Source organism: Callithrix jacchus, chromosome 13 (assembly GCF_049354715.1).
Source record: "Callithrix jacchus isolate 240 chromosome 13, calJac240_pri, whole genome shotgun sequence".
Classification (NCBI taxonomy): Eukaryota; Metazoa; Chordata; class Mammalia; order Primates; family Cebidae; genus Callithrix; species Callithrix jacchus.
Window position 1 is genome coordinate 59,584,522 of NC_133514.1, and position 17,868 is coordinate 59,602,389.

The window sequence follows — 17,868 nt, forward strand, 5'->3', positions numbered from 1 at the left end:
CTCCTCCCGTATTGTTGGTAAACTAGTCCTCCTCCAATTTTAAACTCTATCAAGTTATGCAGTGATGAACATAGTGTATACCTAAAACCAGGCATTTCTCATCACCTTCACCGTCCCTTTTCTAGTTCAAGCCTAATCACCTTCAGCCTAGATTATCCTGCCACCTGCTTGCTTTGTTTCCAGTCTTGTCCACTACTGTGTATTCCCACCCAGCAGCCAGCATGCCTCCAGTCACTTCCCATTATCTTAGAGCATCTCTGAAGTCCACACCATGGTCCATGAGCCCCACGTGGTCTGCACCCTTCTGTCTTGTGGACCTCCTCTAGTACCATGCTTCTCCTTGCTTCCAGTGCTCCAGCTACTCCTGTCTCCTTACATTCATTCATTCAGGAATATTAATTGAGCAAATGCCATCTGTCTGACATTCTCCTGGGCGCCTAGGGCACAGCAGTGAATGAAACAAACAAGACTCCCTCATGGAAGTAGCATTCTAATGATCCAAAAACCCCTCAAGTACAACAGAGGCTCGCAGCCTTGCACCTGTACTTCCCTCTGCCAAGAATACCATTTCCCAGATTTCTACATGTGTTGCACTCTCGTACCATGTAAGTCTCAGCCTGGATGTCCTCCTCAGAGAAGCTCTTTCTCATCTCTGTATGCTTCCTCTCCCCAGGCCCTCCTTTATTCTCCCTATGCCTCCTGTCATGTCTGATATTATGTGTTCATCTGCAGTCAAATCTCTGCTGCTGAGCTACACCCCGCCCCCATGCATTCATCTGTTTCATGTTCAGCTCCCTAGTCAAATGAAAGCTTCAAAAAGACAGGGAGTTTTTAATATTTTCCAATGATTGGTCCAATAGCCCCACACTATTGTCCTTTTTTAATGTGTATGTTTTGGCTTCTAGTGCCCGTGTGCTGCCAAAACTTCGGTTGCCTTAGTTTTTAGCACACTTGACTTAACACCGTTTTCTTCACTGTTTCTAATTCACTGTGAGATTAGATACTCGATAACCACATTTCGTAATAACTAATATCTGTTGAGTACTTTTATCCTCACAACAGCCCTGTAAGTATGGCCTATTGATCTTTCCACTGTACAGCTGAGGAAACTGGGGGGCAGGGGGTCTAAGGAGCTTGCTCACGGTGACTCACTTCTCAAACCTCAGGACCAGGTTAGAATGAATGCAGTCTGCTCCAAAGCCCTCACTCTTAATCACTATAATATATGCCCACCCACTTCTAAAATCACTTGTTAAATAAAGATAAATTGGCTCTGAGTGTATGTCTGATGGGACCTCCTATGAGGAAATAGCGTAAGCTTTATTACATAAATGTTGTGATAAACCCAGCTACTTTGTTCATATCTGATTTATCATTGCTGAATTCAATTACTTCTGATTTAGCACTGCAACTCAGAGAGCTGAACATGTTGGGTAGCTGAATTGTAAGTGTGCTGGCTTGATATGGTTTGGCTGTATCCCCACCCAAAAGTCACCTTGAATTGTTATAATTCCCCTGTATCAAGGGTGGGGCCAGGTGAAGATAATTGAATCACAGGGGTAGGTTCCCCCATACTGTTCTTGTGTGTTGTGAATAAGTCTCACAAGATCTGATGGTTTTATAAACGGGAGTTCCCCTGCACAGGCTCTCTCTTGCCTACTGCCTTGTAAGACATAACTTTGCTCCTCATTTGCTTTCTGCCATGATTGTGAGGCCTCCCCACCCATGTGGAACCTTGATAAATTTCCCAGTCTCACGTGTGTGTTTACTAGCAGCATGAGAACAGACTAATACACAGTTGTCATCATGTTATGTAAGCAGGAATTGCAATAAATGCAACAGAGTGTCTTGAAAGCACCTATCAAGTCATGCCATCTATTTCTTCTCTTCCTGCACACTTGATTTCGGAAGCCGGCCTCTTCCAAATGCCCAGGGTTTCAGCCTCCATTTAGAGTTCATTCTTTCCCTGGATTACATTTTCCATGTGCTCCCCTATGAGTTCTCTGCAAACTGGTTTTAAATAAGAGACAAGGAGCATAGCCTACATGTCAGAGTTCATTGGTTTCCAATGCCCACACAAAATGGGTGTGTGTCCCTTCTTCCACCCACCTTCATTGGATTTCAACCTCCTGATTAGAGCTTCTCGGTGATGATTCATCATTCCTGCTTCTTTGTTCTTGGGTAAGCTAACAGGTGCCACATTACCCCATATATTGCCTCCGAATTGTGAATCATTTTTGTGGATATTAGAATACTAGAGGAATCTTTCTAGAATCCTTTCTGAGACCCTTTCATTCATTCATTCACTCACTCATTTATTCAAACATCATATTCAAACCTTTACTACCGGCCAAAAATTATGCAAAGGTGATGAATCAAACACCAGAACTTTACCTAAAGGCATTCACAATCTAATAGACAGGGATATACCCAGAAGACTTTAATACCGTGACGTTGGGAAATAATGGCCAAATACATGTAGAATTATGGAGGCACTTGGAGGAGGAAGCACCTATTCTGGAACAAGGGGGAAGCCATCCTTTTCGAATGCTGGACTATTAGGAAGATTTGAGGAAATTCAAATGTAAAGGTACAGGAAAGGAAAAGGCTCAGCACCAACTGGAAATGTCATGGTCTGTGGGGAAAACAAGAATTTTATGTGTTGCTTGGGGGCAAATTTTAGAGCAAGGAGTGGAGCCTAGAGAGGCCCAGGCCAGGTGATGAAGGCCTTCATCACTGGGCTTCAGAGCTCGCTCTTGATCCAGGGAAAACAAATGGCTTTCAGCAGATTCACATCAGTATGACGCTGTGTCTTAGGAATACTCTATTGTCTGCGCAGACTTGGACCTTCAAGAAAGAGTAGTAGGAGGCTGACTTGGCAGATGAGTCTCCAGGGGGTTCAGGCTGTACCCCTGTCATAGGTTAAGACTCTGTAAGATGGTGATCTGACCCCTAGCAGAGGCTGAAATGCCCCTCAAGAGAGTACTCTGTATTGTGGGCTGGTTAAGTCTTTCCTTGGTGCCATCAATCAAGTTGTTAAGCCAACATTGGGGGTTTGACTCTTGTGCAAAATTTGTATAAATAAAATATTTCCTTTGCTGTGATGAAAGACAGTCTTCCAAATTCTGAAGGGAAAATGGTAGAGTACTGAGATTTTAGAATGAAAGCTGGGTTCAAACCTGTATTCTCAGCACTAGCTCTGTTACCCTAGGCCAGTTATCAACCTCTCTGATAGTGACAGTCCCCATCATCAACATTGTGAATATTAGGTTTTACTGTATAAACACAGTTCCACTACATTGTTGATACTCAGACCCCATAGCTATTATTTCATTTGTATTACTGTCATTATCATTATCACCACTTTGCAAGGAAGGAAGAGAGAAACAAGAAAGGCAGATGGACCACTGCCTATATCTTCTTGGTGATGAGGAAATGATGTCAAACTGCATCAGCAGCCCATCGTGAAGCATATAACCTGATACTTCTATTAGCTGCAATACCCAAAACACTTGCCTTGGAGGCATACTTGAATAACTCCTTTACCATCCAATTTGCCTACCACTGCCAGATTAACCTTCTTAAAATACTGTTAGCCCTTCATTTTTCTGGGGTAGACTATTCAATGGTATCCTATTACCTATCAAATTAAATCCCAACACTGAATTAATCCTCAAGTCTTTGGTTGAGCTAATCATAGAATGTTTTTCCATTTATTTCTTTTTCTGGATGTATAGTAAAAAACTCCAAGCACCCATAAAATGAGGATATTTATACCTGCCCTTTCTATCTCACAAGGTTATGGTGAGGGTCAAATGGCTAGTATCTATGAAAGTGTTTTGTGTGTTATATAGCACTTTGTACAAAAAGTAAGGGAAATAGCATTTGCTTATGTCAGGCCTGTATGTATTATTTTTTACCATCATTACAGAAACTGTATTAGACACAAGGTTTTGTTCCAGTTTCAAAGATTTTAAAAATCTGAGGCACAGCAAGGTGAAGTCACTGCTCCAGGCTACACAGCACTCAGAAATGGAACAGGGGTTTGAATTCAGAACTGCTTCATGATAAAACCTGTGCTTTTGATCCTTTGTCACACTGCCTCATGCTTCTTTTGAAAAGACCCCTCTCATTCCAGCCAGACTTGTGTAGTCACTGCTCCATGAATAGTTTTTCTCTTTGTGTCTATACACATTTTATCTCCCCTTCGCTGCATACCCTGGTCCTGCCCTGGGTGTGCCTTCTTTCATCAGTCATGTCCATTCCCTTGGGCTCTGTTTGGCTCTAAATCTTGACATAGACAGCGTCTGAGATCTTTGTACTGCTGAGTGACATTACTCTTAATTTTGAAAATACTGTTTTACTCTGTGCATATATATACTCTCATGTCACCAAAAGGTCTGTAAGTGTTTTGAAGTCATAGACTACCCCTTCCCTATGATGCTTATTATTCTTTCTCTGTGTCTGCCTCTCTTCTCTCCCTCCCTCCCTCCCTCCCTCTGTCTCTCCATTCATCTCTCAATCAATCCATCTACACCAACATAAAGCAGATGCCCCTAGATATTTAAACGTTTATTGAGTGAGTGCAGGAATGAATTGGTCAGTGATTACAAGTTTGAAATAACTCATCTTTGCAAGTCTCCTCTGGAGAGTCTCTCCTTTCCAAGGAGCTGCCTGGCTTGTCTAACATATATAGACCTTGAAAGTATTCTTTTCAGAACCAGAACCTTTAGGGAAATTCACACTGCAATCTACTTTTACAGTGTCATGGCTGTGGTCACTAATTAAAATAAATGAAGAAGCCCTTAATGGAAAGCCTGTACTTTGTCACTACCTCTTTTTAGTAAATGCTGTTCCATTTTCTGTGATTAGGCAAATTCACTAAATACAATGACTCTTACCTAGAAGATCTCCCCAGAGAGACTGCCCTCGCTGCTGCCTGCTGAGTGCAAGAGAGGCTCAAATCCATCCTTTAGTGCTTAATGGCCTCTAATGACCTCGAGTGACCCCAGACTCAGCGACTCATTGATGCCCTTTGACAGTATGCCTATAGTAGATTGTTTGGGGATACTATGGAGAAAGATAGGATATGTTTAAATACTATCATTGTGACAAATCTACCAATATTTTTGTGGCCACTGGAAAACACTGTATCAGGTTCTCTCCTTTTAGCCAACCTCTTCCTCTATCCCTCCATTCTGTCTGAAAGGCAGGCAGATACAAAATCTTAAGGACTATGAGAAGGGAAGCATTCACACTATGTCTTTATTTTCTCACCCAGATGGGACTGGATGCAAAGGTAGTTAAGGCCAGTGGCCAATCACCAGGAGGGCTAGACTTTCAGGAAAGGAACAATAGCCAGAAAGCTGCTGTGTTATTTTTCTGCTCCTAGATGCAAACCTAGAGAGGAAGAATGGAGGGAAAACTCCTGATAAGAGAGGAAAGTCCTTTCATTCATCAATAAGCTTTGAATCCATCAAACTTGATTTCTAAATTGGCTGTGAAATTACCAAAGAGGTTATGAAAAAGGCCTCTTGAACGCCTTAGCAGAAATGGGGTCTTGAGAACAAATGGAGCTCACATATGGGAAAACAGAGAACATTCCATTTCTGCAATCAAGACAATCAATTCTGAGTCCACTACATGCATTATTATTTTATTCATATCCATTTTCCCACAGCATTATAAGTTACAGAGAGGCAGAAGCCATCTGAATTCCCCTCTTATTTTGTCTTTAGCTCCTAGTAACAAGGCCAAGATGGTGACTGGGGAAGAGCACAGCCTCAGAGGTTAGAAGACCTAAGTCCATAGAATATTAGTTGCATAAATGCGTGAATTCCCAAGTGCAATGCATCATGTTGCTCTAAGTTGTGGAACTCGTTTGGATGTCAAGCTGAACCCCTAACTTCTGTCACCTCCCCTGACCCAGTCCCCAGTCTATCCTTTGGCTTGTCCCTCAATAGAGATCAGACCGTGGCCCAGCTTTTTCTACCTGGCTTCCACGCTGCATCCCAGGAACACATTTCCTAAGCTGAATCTGATTCTTTTTCTTTCTTGAATTTTTTTTCTAATGATATGTGCACCAATCGATTTAAGTGTTTTGTTTCTGTCCAGTTAGTGCCTAGCATCAAGTGGTCAAATGGATATCAAATGAGTATTTAGAACTGGGAAAGTGATTTTTTAACACTGGTCCTGTTATGATTTTTATCTATGAGATAGATGGAGACCAGGCCAGGCCCCTCTAAATGTAGCCCTGTCCCTGCTGCCCTTGTCACATTTTATACTTTTTCCCCATCGTCAGCCACACCCCCTTTGGCCATGTGGGAAGCACAGGAGGCTTCTGCTGGTGGCAGGGCCTGGGCTCCCCCCCAAGGGTATTTCTGCAGTGTTCCATCTTAGAGGCTGATATCACAGCTTCATTCTGGCACAAACCTTGTGGGGGTTGTTCCCATCTGCCACTGAGCTTCAGAAGATGCACATGAGGCACTTTTTGTTGACATTGGCTGGATGTCTAGAGGTAAAAATTGCTCAAGGGAACTTTTTGACTCCTGCAGTCTGTGGGAGGGGGGATGTCATGAATTTTTTGGTCTGGGCTATATGTATGCACTCACCTACCAACCTCAAGCTTCCAGGACAACCTTCATCTGCCCAGTGGCTTTTAAAGGGCCCTTCCCAAATGGACATTGACATACTTTAGATTCAACTATGTGGGCGACTTGAGAAGCAGCCTTATTAGGATGTTTAAGTATATTTTGGACACTCTTACACAACCTTTCTACTTTTGGGACCAGGCCTGTCGGTGTCTGGTGTCTGCCACAGCAGCCCTCATTATGGGAAATGAGCAGGTAAGAAAGCAGGAACAAGAGAATGAGAACTGGGGGTGCATAGCGGAGGATGTGAAAGCTAGAGCACTGTAGATTCATCCACCTTGCAATTTTTGGATGAGGAGATGAGTCACCATCGAGGCCAAGGTGGTGTTGAAGCCAAATGTGAACTCCCAGATGCCTTACTGGATCCTGTATTTATAGGCCACATTTGCAAAAAGCAATCCTCTTTAACTGGTATTAATCATTACTACAATTACCTTACATTTAAAAAAATTCTCTGTGCAAAGGTGGCACCAAACTGTTGTTCGGGTTTATGAGAAGGAGGATATTGAAAGCCATGTGTCCTTAGATGCTTTCGCCAGGACAAGTGACCACTCTATTTCTGCTCCAAAATCACTGCTTTCCAAAGGCCAGACAAGCTGTATTTGAATTACCTTGTGCATAATTAGTCAATTAATTAATTACAAACATAAACTCTCAGGTCCTACCTTATCCTATTGAGACAAAGGGAATTCAGGGCCCAGGAATCTAGATTTAACAAACGTTCTAATCCATGCCAAAGCATTTCCAGATTTGAAAACCACACCTGACCATTTTCCACCCTCTGCCCTTCTGCTGCAGTCCCTGAGGAAGGCCCGTACCCAGAAGCAGGTGACTCCTGGTCCCTGGGCACAGACCAAGTGAACAGGGCAGAACTGAGCGAAGAGCTCCTTCCCCAGCTTCCACCAGCCTTAATGGGCCAGAGCCAAAGCAGACAGAAAGACTGCTTTTGCCTATTTCAACCCCAATTCCCAAGCCAAAGCTCAAGTCTTACCTCTCCAAGCAAGGAAAGGCAATGACAGCCAGTGAGAAGCCGGCGAGAAGCTGAAGGGAGCCCAGGCAGCAGCATATATGTGGCAAGTCCAGACTCGGTAGAGTGAGCCAGTGGAGGCAGGAGCAGTTCGTGGGACTGGCCCAGCCTTAAGCTTGGCACAGTGACTACACCCAGAAGCCATGCCGGGTGCCTACGGTCTTCTTGGAGGAGAGGAAAAGGTAGGCAGTAGAGAAAATGGTGGAGACGGATGGTTAGGCCCTGGCCCAGATGCCAACATAGGAGCCATTTTAAACCAGCTTTTGTGTAACCATGGCAACGAGGTAGACGTTTTCCAAAACCACAAGAGAAATGTCTCTGCCTCACGATATTTTGAGGGCCAGTGGGTTGTTGCTGTTTTTTCTCAATCGTAATCCTATGCAGTTTTCAAGAGACGCTTAGGTAAGTGTCCAAGAGCTCTCTGGACCATTGTGATCCCATATTTTAGTGTCACTGGAAAGTGGCACCAGTGTCCCTCAGCATGCCGGCCCTCAAACTTCTGTCCCTTTGGCATCTGTGGAAGAAAAGACACAGAGCGTTGCCCACGGAGCACCTAGAACCTAATTCTAAGGTCCCCAGCACAGTCACAGGCCGTGGCGTCCAGGGTAGCGACTGAGAACATGCACTCTCAGGCTGGGACCCGGCACCCTTCCTATTGCAGGACACGCTCAGAGCTGCACAATCTCAGGGGCAGCCTACACAGGCCCCCACTCAAGATGTTAAATGCTAAAAATGAACTAATGCAGACTTCTAAAACAGACTGCTCCAAAAACTCCCTCAAGAAATAGGAGTGATGATTTCACAAGAGAGTATTTTAAAACACAAACCACCTGGGGAAATATTTGCCATGAAGAAGATAGCAGTGAGCTTAGCACAGCACCACACCCATGGCAACTACTCAGCAAGTTGTACTTCTGGTTGTTTTCGTGAAAATAGAGTTTTATATAAGTCAATAGAAAAATAGAAAAAAATATTCACAGCAGACAGACAGTTCACAAAAGAACTTCATATGGCCCACACACCACATAAAATATTATCCTCATTAGAAATAAAATAAGTATCCATTAAAATAATAAAACGCCATTTCCCCACACCTTGAATTGGCAAAGTTTGCTTTTTGTTCTGTTTAAGATAATACCTGGTGTTATTAGCCCAACACACAGTTATTTATACTCTGCCTGGTGACACCGTAAGCTTTGAAAACTAGCATCATGTTTCTGCAGAGTAATCTGGCAATTCATGGTACAAGACTGCAAGCTTCAGAAAGGTTTGTATAGACTTTGGTGCAGTCATTCCACTTCTAGGGAATTCATTCTAATGTCTAAAAGACATAGAACGTGCACAAATATTTACCTATAGAATGTTTTTCACACTATGTTTTTGAGAAAAACTTTAACAAACCGCACTTTTGCTCATCAATAGATGACGAAAATCTACAGCATAGAATTTAAAGTTCAGCTGAGAGAAATAAATCTGGTTTATATTACTGTTTCTCTTGCTAAAATGCACATATCATAGGGATAGAACATGTTTATGGGCTTCATCTGCCCCCAGAGAGAAATCTATAGAGCCCTTTCTGTACACACACACACACACACACACACACACACACACACACACACAGACTGCACAATAGCCCCGGAGTAACACATGGTAAGGCTTCCTGCTGCCTGCTGAAGGTTATAATCAGACAAAAGATGGTTTAGAAGAGCACTTCCAAGTATTGTCATCTGCGTTTGCACTTAGATAATCACAAACATGGCTTTAACTTTTGAATCAAAACCCATGGTGGCGCTTCTCTCTTCTGATACAGAGACAGTGACCTAACTCCGTTTCTGGAATGGTCAGAATTGTGGAATCTGCTTTGTCAACTCAATTCCTTTCAAATTCATTTGCAAATTCATGGGGATAATGTGCTACACCTTGATAGCCTTAGACTGTGAGGTCATGGCTTAGAGTGTGATTAGATTATGCAAATAACCTTACTTTACTCTCAAGTTCCGTCTATCTAAAAAGGAAATTGTATTAGTCTATTCCTACATTGATATAAAGACATACCTGAGACTGCGTAATTTATAAAGAAAAGGGGTTTAACTGACTCACAGTTTTCCGTGGCTGGGGAGGCCTCAGGAAACTTACAGTCATGGTGGAAGGCAGAGGGGAAGCAGGCATGTCTTCATATGGCCTGAGCAGGAGGAAGGCAGAGCAAAGCAGGAAGTGCCACACACTTTCAAACAACCAGATCTCATGAGAACTCAGTCACAAGACAGCCCTAGGGAGATGGTGGTGCCAAACCATTAGAAACCGTCTCCATGGGCCAGTCACCTCCCACCAGGCCCCACCTCTAATACTTGAGATCACAATTCAACATGACATTTGGGTGGGGACACAGAGCCAAACCATATCAGTGACAAAAGAAAATTTTGCATGGAAATCATACGGCATATGAATTCAGCATAGTGGATGAGGATCCATACTCTGGGGCCACACCACCTATGTTTAGCCCAGGTTCCATGACTTACCAGCTTTATTACTTTGAATAAGTTACTTAACTTCTCTGTGGCTCAATTTCTGCCTCTATAAATTGGGGGATAATTGTACCTACTTTATAGTGTTGTCAGGGTTAAATGGACTAATGTATTTGAAGTGCTTGGAACCATGCCTGGCACATAGTAAGGTCTCTATATAACAGAACTACTATTATCATCATCACTATTAAATTACTATTAGTATATCTTCTCTTTTCACTTGGGCTAAGAAGCATCAATAAATTAAACCACTTAATTCCAACCTTCTTTCTTGCATCTTTAAGAAATATTTTTAAGGAGGAACATAATGAACTTTCAGCATAATTACTGAGGTAAGAAATATTTCTCTATGTTCAAATGCTCCTCCAAGGAAAGTCACTTGAGAGCATCAACATGGCAACAACTCAACAGCCAATGGGTTTTTTTCCACAAACCGGATACCTAGCAGGTTAAATATGAAAAACTACATGTGTGTTGTTGTAGTCAGATGAGTTTAACAAATGTCTTGAGCATTAGATGCTCTTCTGGATACAAATGCAGATAGAAATCAGTGGTGCAGACAGAACACCATAAAGAAGCAGAGAAAAGAAATAGCAGTGTGTGTGGATGCCGAGGGGAGAAATGTGAGCTACTAAATTACATAAAGCATAGAGAAACCAAAAATGGTGGGGTGAGCCACTTAGGAGACAAAAAATCCTGAGCAGGTAGGTCTTCAGGGTCTTTTGGTTTTCATGACTGCTGTGCAAATCAGATCATCTCAGCTTTGTGAAAACTGTTGTAATAGAAAGGTGTACAAGCCAACAAAAATTGAAATCACTCTACATAATATTTTTTTAAAACATTCATGCTGCTTGGGAACCCATGATTGTATCGGGAAAAAATTCATTCTGTTCGATGACATAATGTACAATGTGCAACTTTTACTCCTTAATAATAAATTTGGCCAGACACGGTGGCTCACACCTGTAATCCCAGCACTTTGAGAGGCCTAGGCAGGTGGATCACTTGAGGTCAGGAGTTCAAAACCAGCCTGTCCAACATGACAAAACCCTGTCTCTACTTAAAATAGAAAATTAGCCAGGCATGGTGGTACATGCCTATAATCCCAGCTACTCGGGAGGCTGAGGCAGGAGAATCACTAGAACCTGGGAGGCGGAGGTTGTAGTGAGCCAAGATCATGCCACTACACTCCCATCTCAAAAATAAATAAATTAATTAATTTACATATTGGTATTTTCGTCAGTTTACCATAGTGAGACTTCATATTAAAAGACTCGGAGTACAAAGGAATAATTCATACTTGACTTCTTTACTAGTAGATATTGTTTTTTCAGCATCAAAACTCTAAATTATAGGTACAGCTGAAGCCCTAACATTTAAAACTTCTCTGCTGATGGTGCAAGCTAAGAAAATTGCAGCCAGCTACTTTGGTCATGTGTCATGATGGCATCTTTATGATTTTGATATTGATACCACAGCCATATATTATATTTCAAAGGGAATTATTATTTATTCATTTAACAAATATTTATTGTGCCAAGCATTGATGCTGATAAATATAATTATACATGCTCTTTTGACTCTGAACTATATCATAATTTAGACGTCTTTCTCTTGATCTTTCAATAAAAGCACTTATGCAAGATGCTAATCACATAATCATGTCTTTCCAAAAATTGTATGATGTAAATATACTGTTACTTACCCTCTTTCACCCACCAGTTTTAGCATCCATTGAATTACTGTTGCCTGAATCAATTACTACCAGCCTGTGTGATCTTCTATTGATGGAGTCATTACTCTTCTGCATTCATTCGTTGAGATCCATTAGTTGAGATCCTGAATCAATTACTACCAGCCTGTGTGATCTTCTATTGATGGGGTCATTACTCTTCTGCATTCATTCGTTGAGATCCATTAGTTGAGATGCTGAATCAATTACTACCAGCCTGTGTGATCTTCTATTGATGGAGTCATTACTCTTCTGCATTCATTCGTTGAGATCCATTAGTTGAGTAAGGAAGAGCTCTCTTTTTCTCTCATTTACTTATTTAGTATGGACTGTGTATTCTTACTTTATTAAATTATTATTCATTGTACTGCTCAATTTTTTTTTTGAGACAGAGTCTCACTGTGTTGCCCAGGCTGGAGTACAGTGGTGCAATCTCAGCTCACTGCAACCTCTGCCTCCCAGGTTCAAGAACTGCTCCTGCCTTAGCCTTCCATGTAGCTCAGACTACAAGCACATACCACCGTGCCTGCCTACGTTTTTGTATTTTTAGTTGAGACGGGGTTCCACCATGTTGCCCAGGCTGGTCTCAAACTCCTGAGCTCAGGCAATCCGCCCACCTCAGCCTACCAAAGTGCTAAGATTACAGGCATGAGCCACCATGCCTGGCCACTGCTCAAATGTTTTGAATTTGCTGCCCAAGACTTGGTGAGAGGGAGCACCTTCAAGCAAATTCCTATATCATTTTGATCTGGTTCCATCATTTTATGAGCTTTTCTTACTTTCTGACATAAGATGTTACCAGTTCACCTCATGTTGCCCCAGCCCTGGCCCTGGAAGAAGCCATTTCTCCAAAATGTCCAGGCTCTTTTCAACAAGAATGGTAGTTACAACCCAACCTCTGGATGCCATAGGTGTTCATTGCTACTAACATGTCATTGCTGCCAAGTCTCAAGAGACAAATCTAGGAAATATGTCAATATGCACGTATATACATATATGCAGACACATCTATATATAATATATATTTATATCTATAGATATATAGAGAGCTCTATCCAGATATAGAGGTGTGTCTGTATGTATCTATCTATATATGTGTGTATATATACACACACACATATATATAGAGAGAGAGAGCTATGTCTACATGTATGTATATATGTGCATATGGAGTCTCCACACTGGGCAGTTTTGCCTCCAGGGACACTTGGCAATATCTGAAGACATTTTTGGCTGTCACAGCTGGGAAGAGGAGTGCTATTCATATCCTGTGCATAAAAGATAAAATCCAGGGATACTGCTAAATATCCTACAAAACACAGGACAGCCTGTGCAACTGAGAATTTCCTGACCCAAATGTCAATAATGCTGAAGTAGTTAGGAAGACCTGCTTATCCAATGACCTCTGATTTCAATCTGACAACACACTGTTCACTCCAGCCTGTCCTTCTCTGACAATGAGAAGCATCGCCTCCCTTAACACTATAGGCAATCCTAGAATGCACAGAAAGCATGTTTCTGAATTGCTGCCCGATACTTCATCAGGAAAACAAACCTACTTCCTAAAATGCAGTATGATAACGTGTGATTTTTGTGTTTTGTTTGGCTTGGGTTTGAACTTGGTTTTTCTCTTCTTTCTGGCTTTCTTTGACCATTAGCCTGAGGATAGTCAAAATACTGTGTTCAAAGTTATTTAAATTATTTGGGTTGTTTTGAGTTCTTTTCTGAATGTAATTAATGAATGAGAGCAACTTGAGCTTTATTGGGATGTTTTTTTTCCTTCTCTGCACCTGTGGCTTTGAAAACAGTCTGTGCCTTACTTAGTTCTATATGCCCAAAAGTATGAAGGTCTTTAAACATATTAGCTCTATTGACCTGCATGATTTTCTGGATAAATTGATCATATCAAAGGAGGTTTTTGTTTTTTTTTTTGAGACGGAGTCTCTCTCTTGTTACCCAGGCTAGAATGCAATGGCGCAATCTCGGCTCACCGCAACCTCCGCCTCCTGGGTTCAGGCAATTCTCCGGCCTCAGCCTCCTGAGTAGCTGGGACTACAGGCACGCGCCACTATGCCCAGCTAATTTTTTGTATTTTCAGTAGAGATGGGGTTTCACCATGTTCACCAGGATGGTCTCGATCTCTTGATCTTGTGATCCACCCGCCTCAGCCTCCCAAAGTGCTGGGATTACAGGCGTGAGCCACCGTGCCTGGCCTGGTTTTTTAAAATATTATTTTTTTCATACAGGTTTTCCTGAAAATAGGAGGTTATGACAGTTCCAGAGCGATATCAGGAGGGGCCAGGGCATCCCCAGGCTGAGCCTGAAAGTGACTTGGTAGGGTTTAAAATCAGCGGTCAGCCTTCATGTCTAAGTAGAGGTAAGTGGGAACTTCTGAGCATTGATGGACTACTAGTAGAGGCCATGGTAGAGGTAGTGTAAAATACGATTCCCCTGTTTGCAGATGACATGTTCTTTGGGATCTTGAAATTAAAAAAGAAAAATCCCACAAATCTGTTATTAGATAAAAATTCGACTGCCAGATGTGGTGGCTCACACCTGTAATCCCAGCACTTTGGGAGGCTGAGGCAGCGGATCACCTGATGTCAGGAGTTTCAGACCAGACTGGCCACCATGGTGAAACCCCGTCTCTACTGAAAATACAAAACTTAGCTAGGCGTGGTGGCACGCACCTGTAGTCCCAGCTACTTGGGAGGCTGAGGTAGGAGAATTGCTTGAACTCAGGTGGCAGAGGTTACAGTGAGCTGAGATCACGCCACTGCACTACAGCCTGGGCAACAGAGCGAGACTCTATCTCCAAAAAAATGCAAAAAAAAAAAAAAAAAAGGACTGTTGTAAAGTAATGCTACTGGGCCACTTTACTCATGGATGATGTATTTTGAACTTCCATCTGCAACTCAAGAACAGGTGTTAGATGTCACCATAGAGAGTACAAGCAAAAGATGGGCAAAACAAACAAACAAAAACTCAAAACACAATACCTTTGCCGCCCATTGGCAGAAGTGAAACTGAAGAGTAGAAATCATAAGATTCCCATTTCAGTTCCTTGGAAAAAGTAACTATATCATGATTAGTACTGCCTGGAAACAGATTTGGCTGCATCAGAAAGTCAAGTGTGTTTCATCACCGCCAATGTGGGGACAAGGGCTTGGTAGCACCTTATGGGGATATAGCCCAAAAGACTCACACTTTTGGGGAGGAAATGAACAAGGTCACCTCAAAGGGTTTTTTGGAGGTTTTTTTTCCCCAAAACTTGAGATTTGTGTGTGCTAATGGCATTGACTTAGTAAAGGGCTTTGTGGAGAAACTGTTGGCGTCTTGAAAGAAAAGGAAAACATAAGCAGAAAATCTAGGGAGCTTCATGAGAGAACAGGGTGGTGGAGGGGAGGAAGTGGAGTGTGTAGACCCAGGGCACCACACCTGGGAGAGTATGGTGGGACTGGTTTTGTTTTCTGAACTGTTCAGCCAGAAGCTTTTTACATTTCCCTATGGTTTTCCAGGCAACTGATTGAAGAGGGTATATGCAAGATGATAAACTGGCTTTTCACTTCTTTCCACTGGATCAGCAGTGATTCTACAGCAACGTAGCTAATATGACATGAGATAGCCGATTGATTTCTAGACTCTGCCAGGCCCACTATTTCTGTAATAGTGACCTCTATGCAACAGTTATTTTTATGGCATCATTGACGCTTTTAAACAACAGATAGAGGAAAGACGTGAAGGTTCTGTGTCTCTACATATAGCTGAACTCTCAGATGTGGTTAGAGAATTGTGTTTTCTCCAGTGCATTCGAGCTGAACAGGAAATGTGATTGCTTGGTGAGTCATCACTAGATAGGACTCAATACCAGCACCATCTCCTTTAAGACACTGGTTTTGTCCCTAACTTAGATGCCATGACGTTGATGTAATTTTATAATTCTCCTTTTAAAAGTGATAAAAATTTATTCAAATGATAAATTTTTTATCACTTTTAGGTATGATAAAAATTTATTTAAAAATGTGTTAATACCAAACAGCAGGATTACTGTTTTAGTACTGAAGAATGTAAGGGACTTTGGCTAATAAAAATACTTCCAGATAGCAGGAGTGATGCACAATAGAAATTGGTATCACCAAAGATTAAAGAATCATCTTTGTAATTGAAAAAGTGGAAGATAAAATGATTTTTTTAAACTCAAGGTTGGGAAGACTTTTATAAACACGATGTAAACCAGATTTTGAAGTAAAATATTTATAAATTTGGCTACATAAAAACAACAAACAAGGTTAAAAAGGGGATTAAACGAGAAAAGTTTCTGTAAAACATATGGTTGACAAAGCAATAATTTCCTATAAAGCCAATGAATTTTTACAAATAAAAATTTTAATTTAATAAAAAATAAGCAAAAGTTGTCAGCAGAAAGTTTACAAAAGAAATACAAAAACAGCAAATAAACGTGAAAAGTTGCTCAATCTTATTCATAATGTGAAAATTAAGACAAGATATCATTTTTTTTAATAAAATAAGATACTGATTTCATCCAAAAGATATTTAAGAGTTTATTATATCCAGGGATTGGAGAGGAACTTGTTCTCATTCACTCTTAATGGGAGCAAACTTAGTGCATGCTTTTTGTTTGTTTGTTTGTTTGAGACAGGTTCTCACTCTGTTGCACAGGCTGGAGGGCAGTGGTCTGATCTTGGCTCACTGCAACCTCTGCCTCCTGGGTTCAAGCAATCCTCTCACTTCACCCTCCTGAGTAACTGGAACCACAAGTATATGCCACCATGCCCAGCTAATTTTTGTATTTTTGGTAGAGATGGGGTTTTACCATGTTGGCTAGGCTGGTCTCAAACTCCTGACCTCAAGTGATCCGCCCACCTCTGCCTCCCGAAGTGCTGAGATTACAGGTATCAACCACCACTGGTGCATACTTTTGAAAAGAAATTTGATGATATTTATTAATATTTAAGCCACCTAAATCCTTTTACCCCTAAGTAACTCTATTTGTAGTAATTTGCCAAATGGAAATGGATCTATATGAAAATGTGTGGATGATACGGTAACTGAGAGATGACTTCAAATAGCACAAAGCTAGAAACAAAAAACATTCCTCCGTAGAGTCCCAGTTAAATAAATACTGATAAAGCCATAAGGTGAAATAATATGCAATTATTAAAAAGAATTCTTTTGAATCTCTTTTTGGCGATTTGCAATATGTCCAAGATTATGTAGTATTAAGTGAAGAAAACAAGTTGTAGATTATTTTGTGCATGACACAAAAGAAACAGAAACTGTTACAATGACTTCTGTGGGGAATAGAATCTAAAGATTGTAGCTTTATTTTCCTTTTATCCATAGATTTTGAAAACAGTAATACATGAGCATTTCACCTTAAACACGCACAAGTGACAAGCTATTACTGAGGAATTCTTCTCCAGGTTAAGGACTTCAAATCCTTAGTGCCTGGCTTAGTGATGAGCATCTCTTTTTTTCATTCATTGTCAAGATCCTAAAAAGAATTAGAGGCTGGGCATGGTGGCTCGTGCCTGTAATCCCAGCACTTTAATAAACTGAGGCGGGTGGATTACCTAAGGTCAGGAGTTCAGAACCAGCCTGGCCAACATGGTGAAACCTGACTCTACTAAAAAAATACAAAAATTAGCCGGGCATGGTGGCCAGCACCTGTAATCCCAGCTACTCAGAAGGCTGAGACAAGAGAATCGCCTGAACCTAGGAGGCAGGGTTGCAGTGAGTTGAGATTGCCACTGCATTCCAGCCTGAGCAACAGGAGCGAAATCTCCGTCTCAGAAAAAAGAAAAGAATTGTCAACCCTATTTCTCCTCACTTATTTTCTTTTAATTTATTCTTTATTTAACTAAAACAAAGCTTTTTTGGATCCTTAATTCCAGCAAAACTGCTCAGACA

The 17,868-nt window shown here is 41.4% G+C and overlaps 2 protein-coding genes across 36 annotated transcripts in view; one reads left to right on the forward strand and one right to left on the reverse strand.

The window, feature by feature from the left end:
* LOC103787574 (UPF0764 protein C16orf89-like) overlaps positions 1-7,952 on the reverse strand; it is a 102,522-nt gene extending 94,570 nt beyond the window's left edge. For all 23 annotated transcript variants that reach the window (XR_013525749.1, XR_013525755.1, XR_013525754.1 and 20 more), the window contains exon 1: positions 7,642-7,952. Coding sequence is in view for 8 of the 23 variants with exons in the window: in XM_054243578.2 (XP_054099553.1) it covers positions 7,642-7,716 (75 nt within the window). In the remaining 15 variants the exon portion in view is untranslated. The remainder of the gene's footprint in view (positions 1-7,641) is intronic.
* DLGAP1 (DLG associated protein 1) overlaps positions 1-17,868 on the forward strand; it is a 1,035,773-nt gene that overhangs the window by 586,603 nt on the left and 431,302 nt on the right. The gene's annotated exons all lie outside the window — the stretch shown is intronic.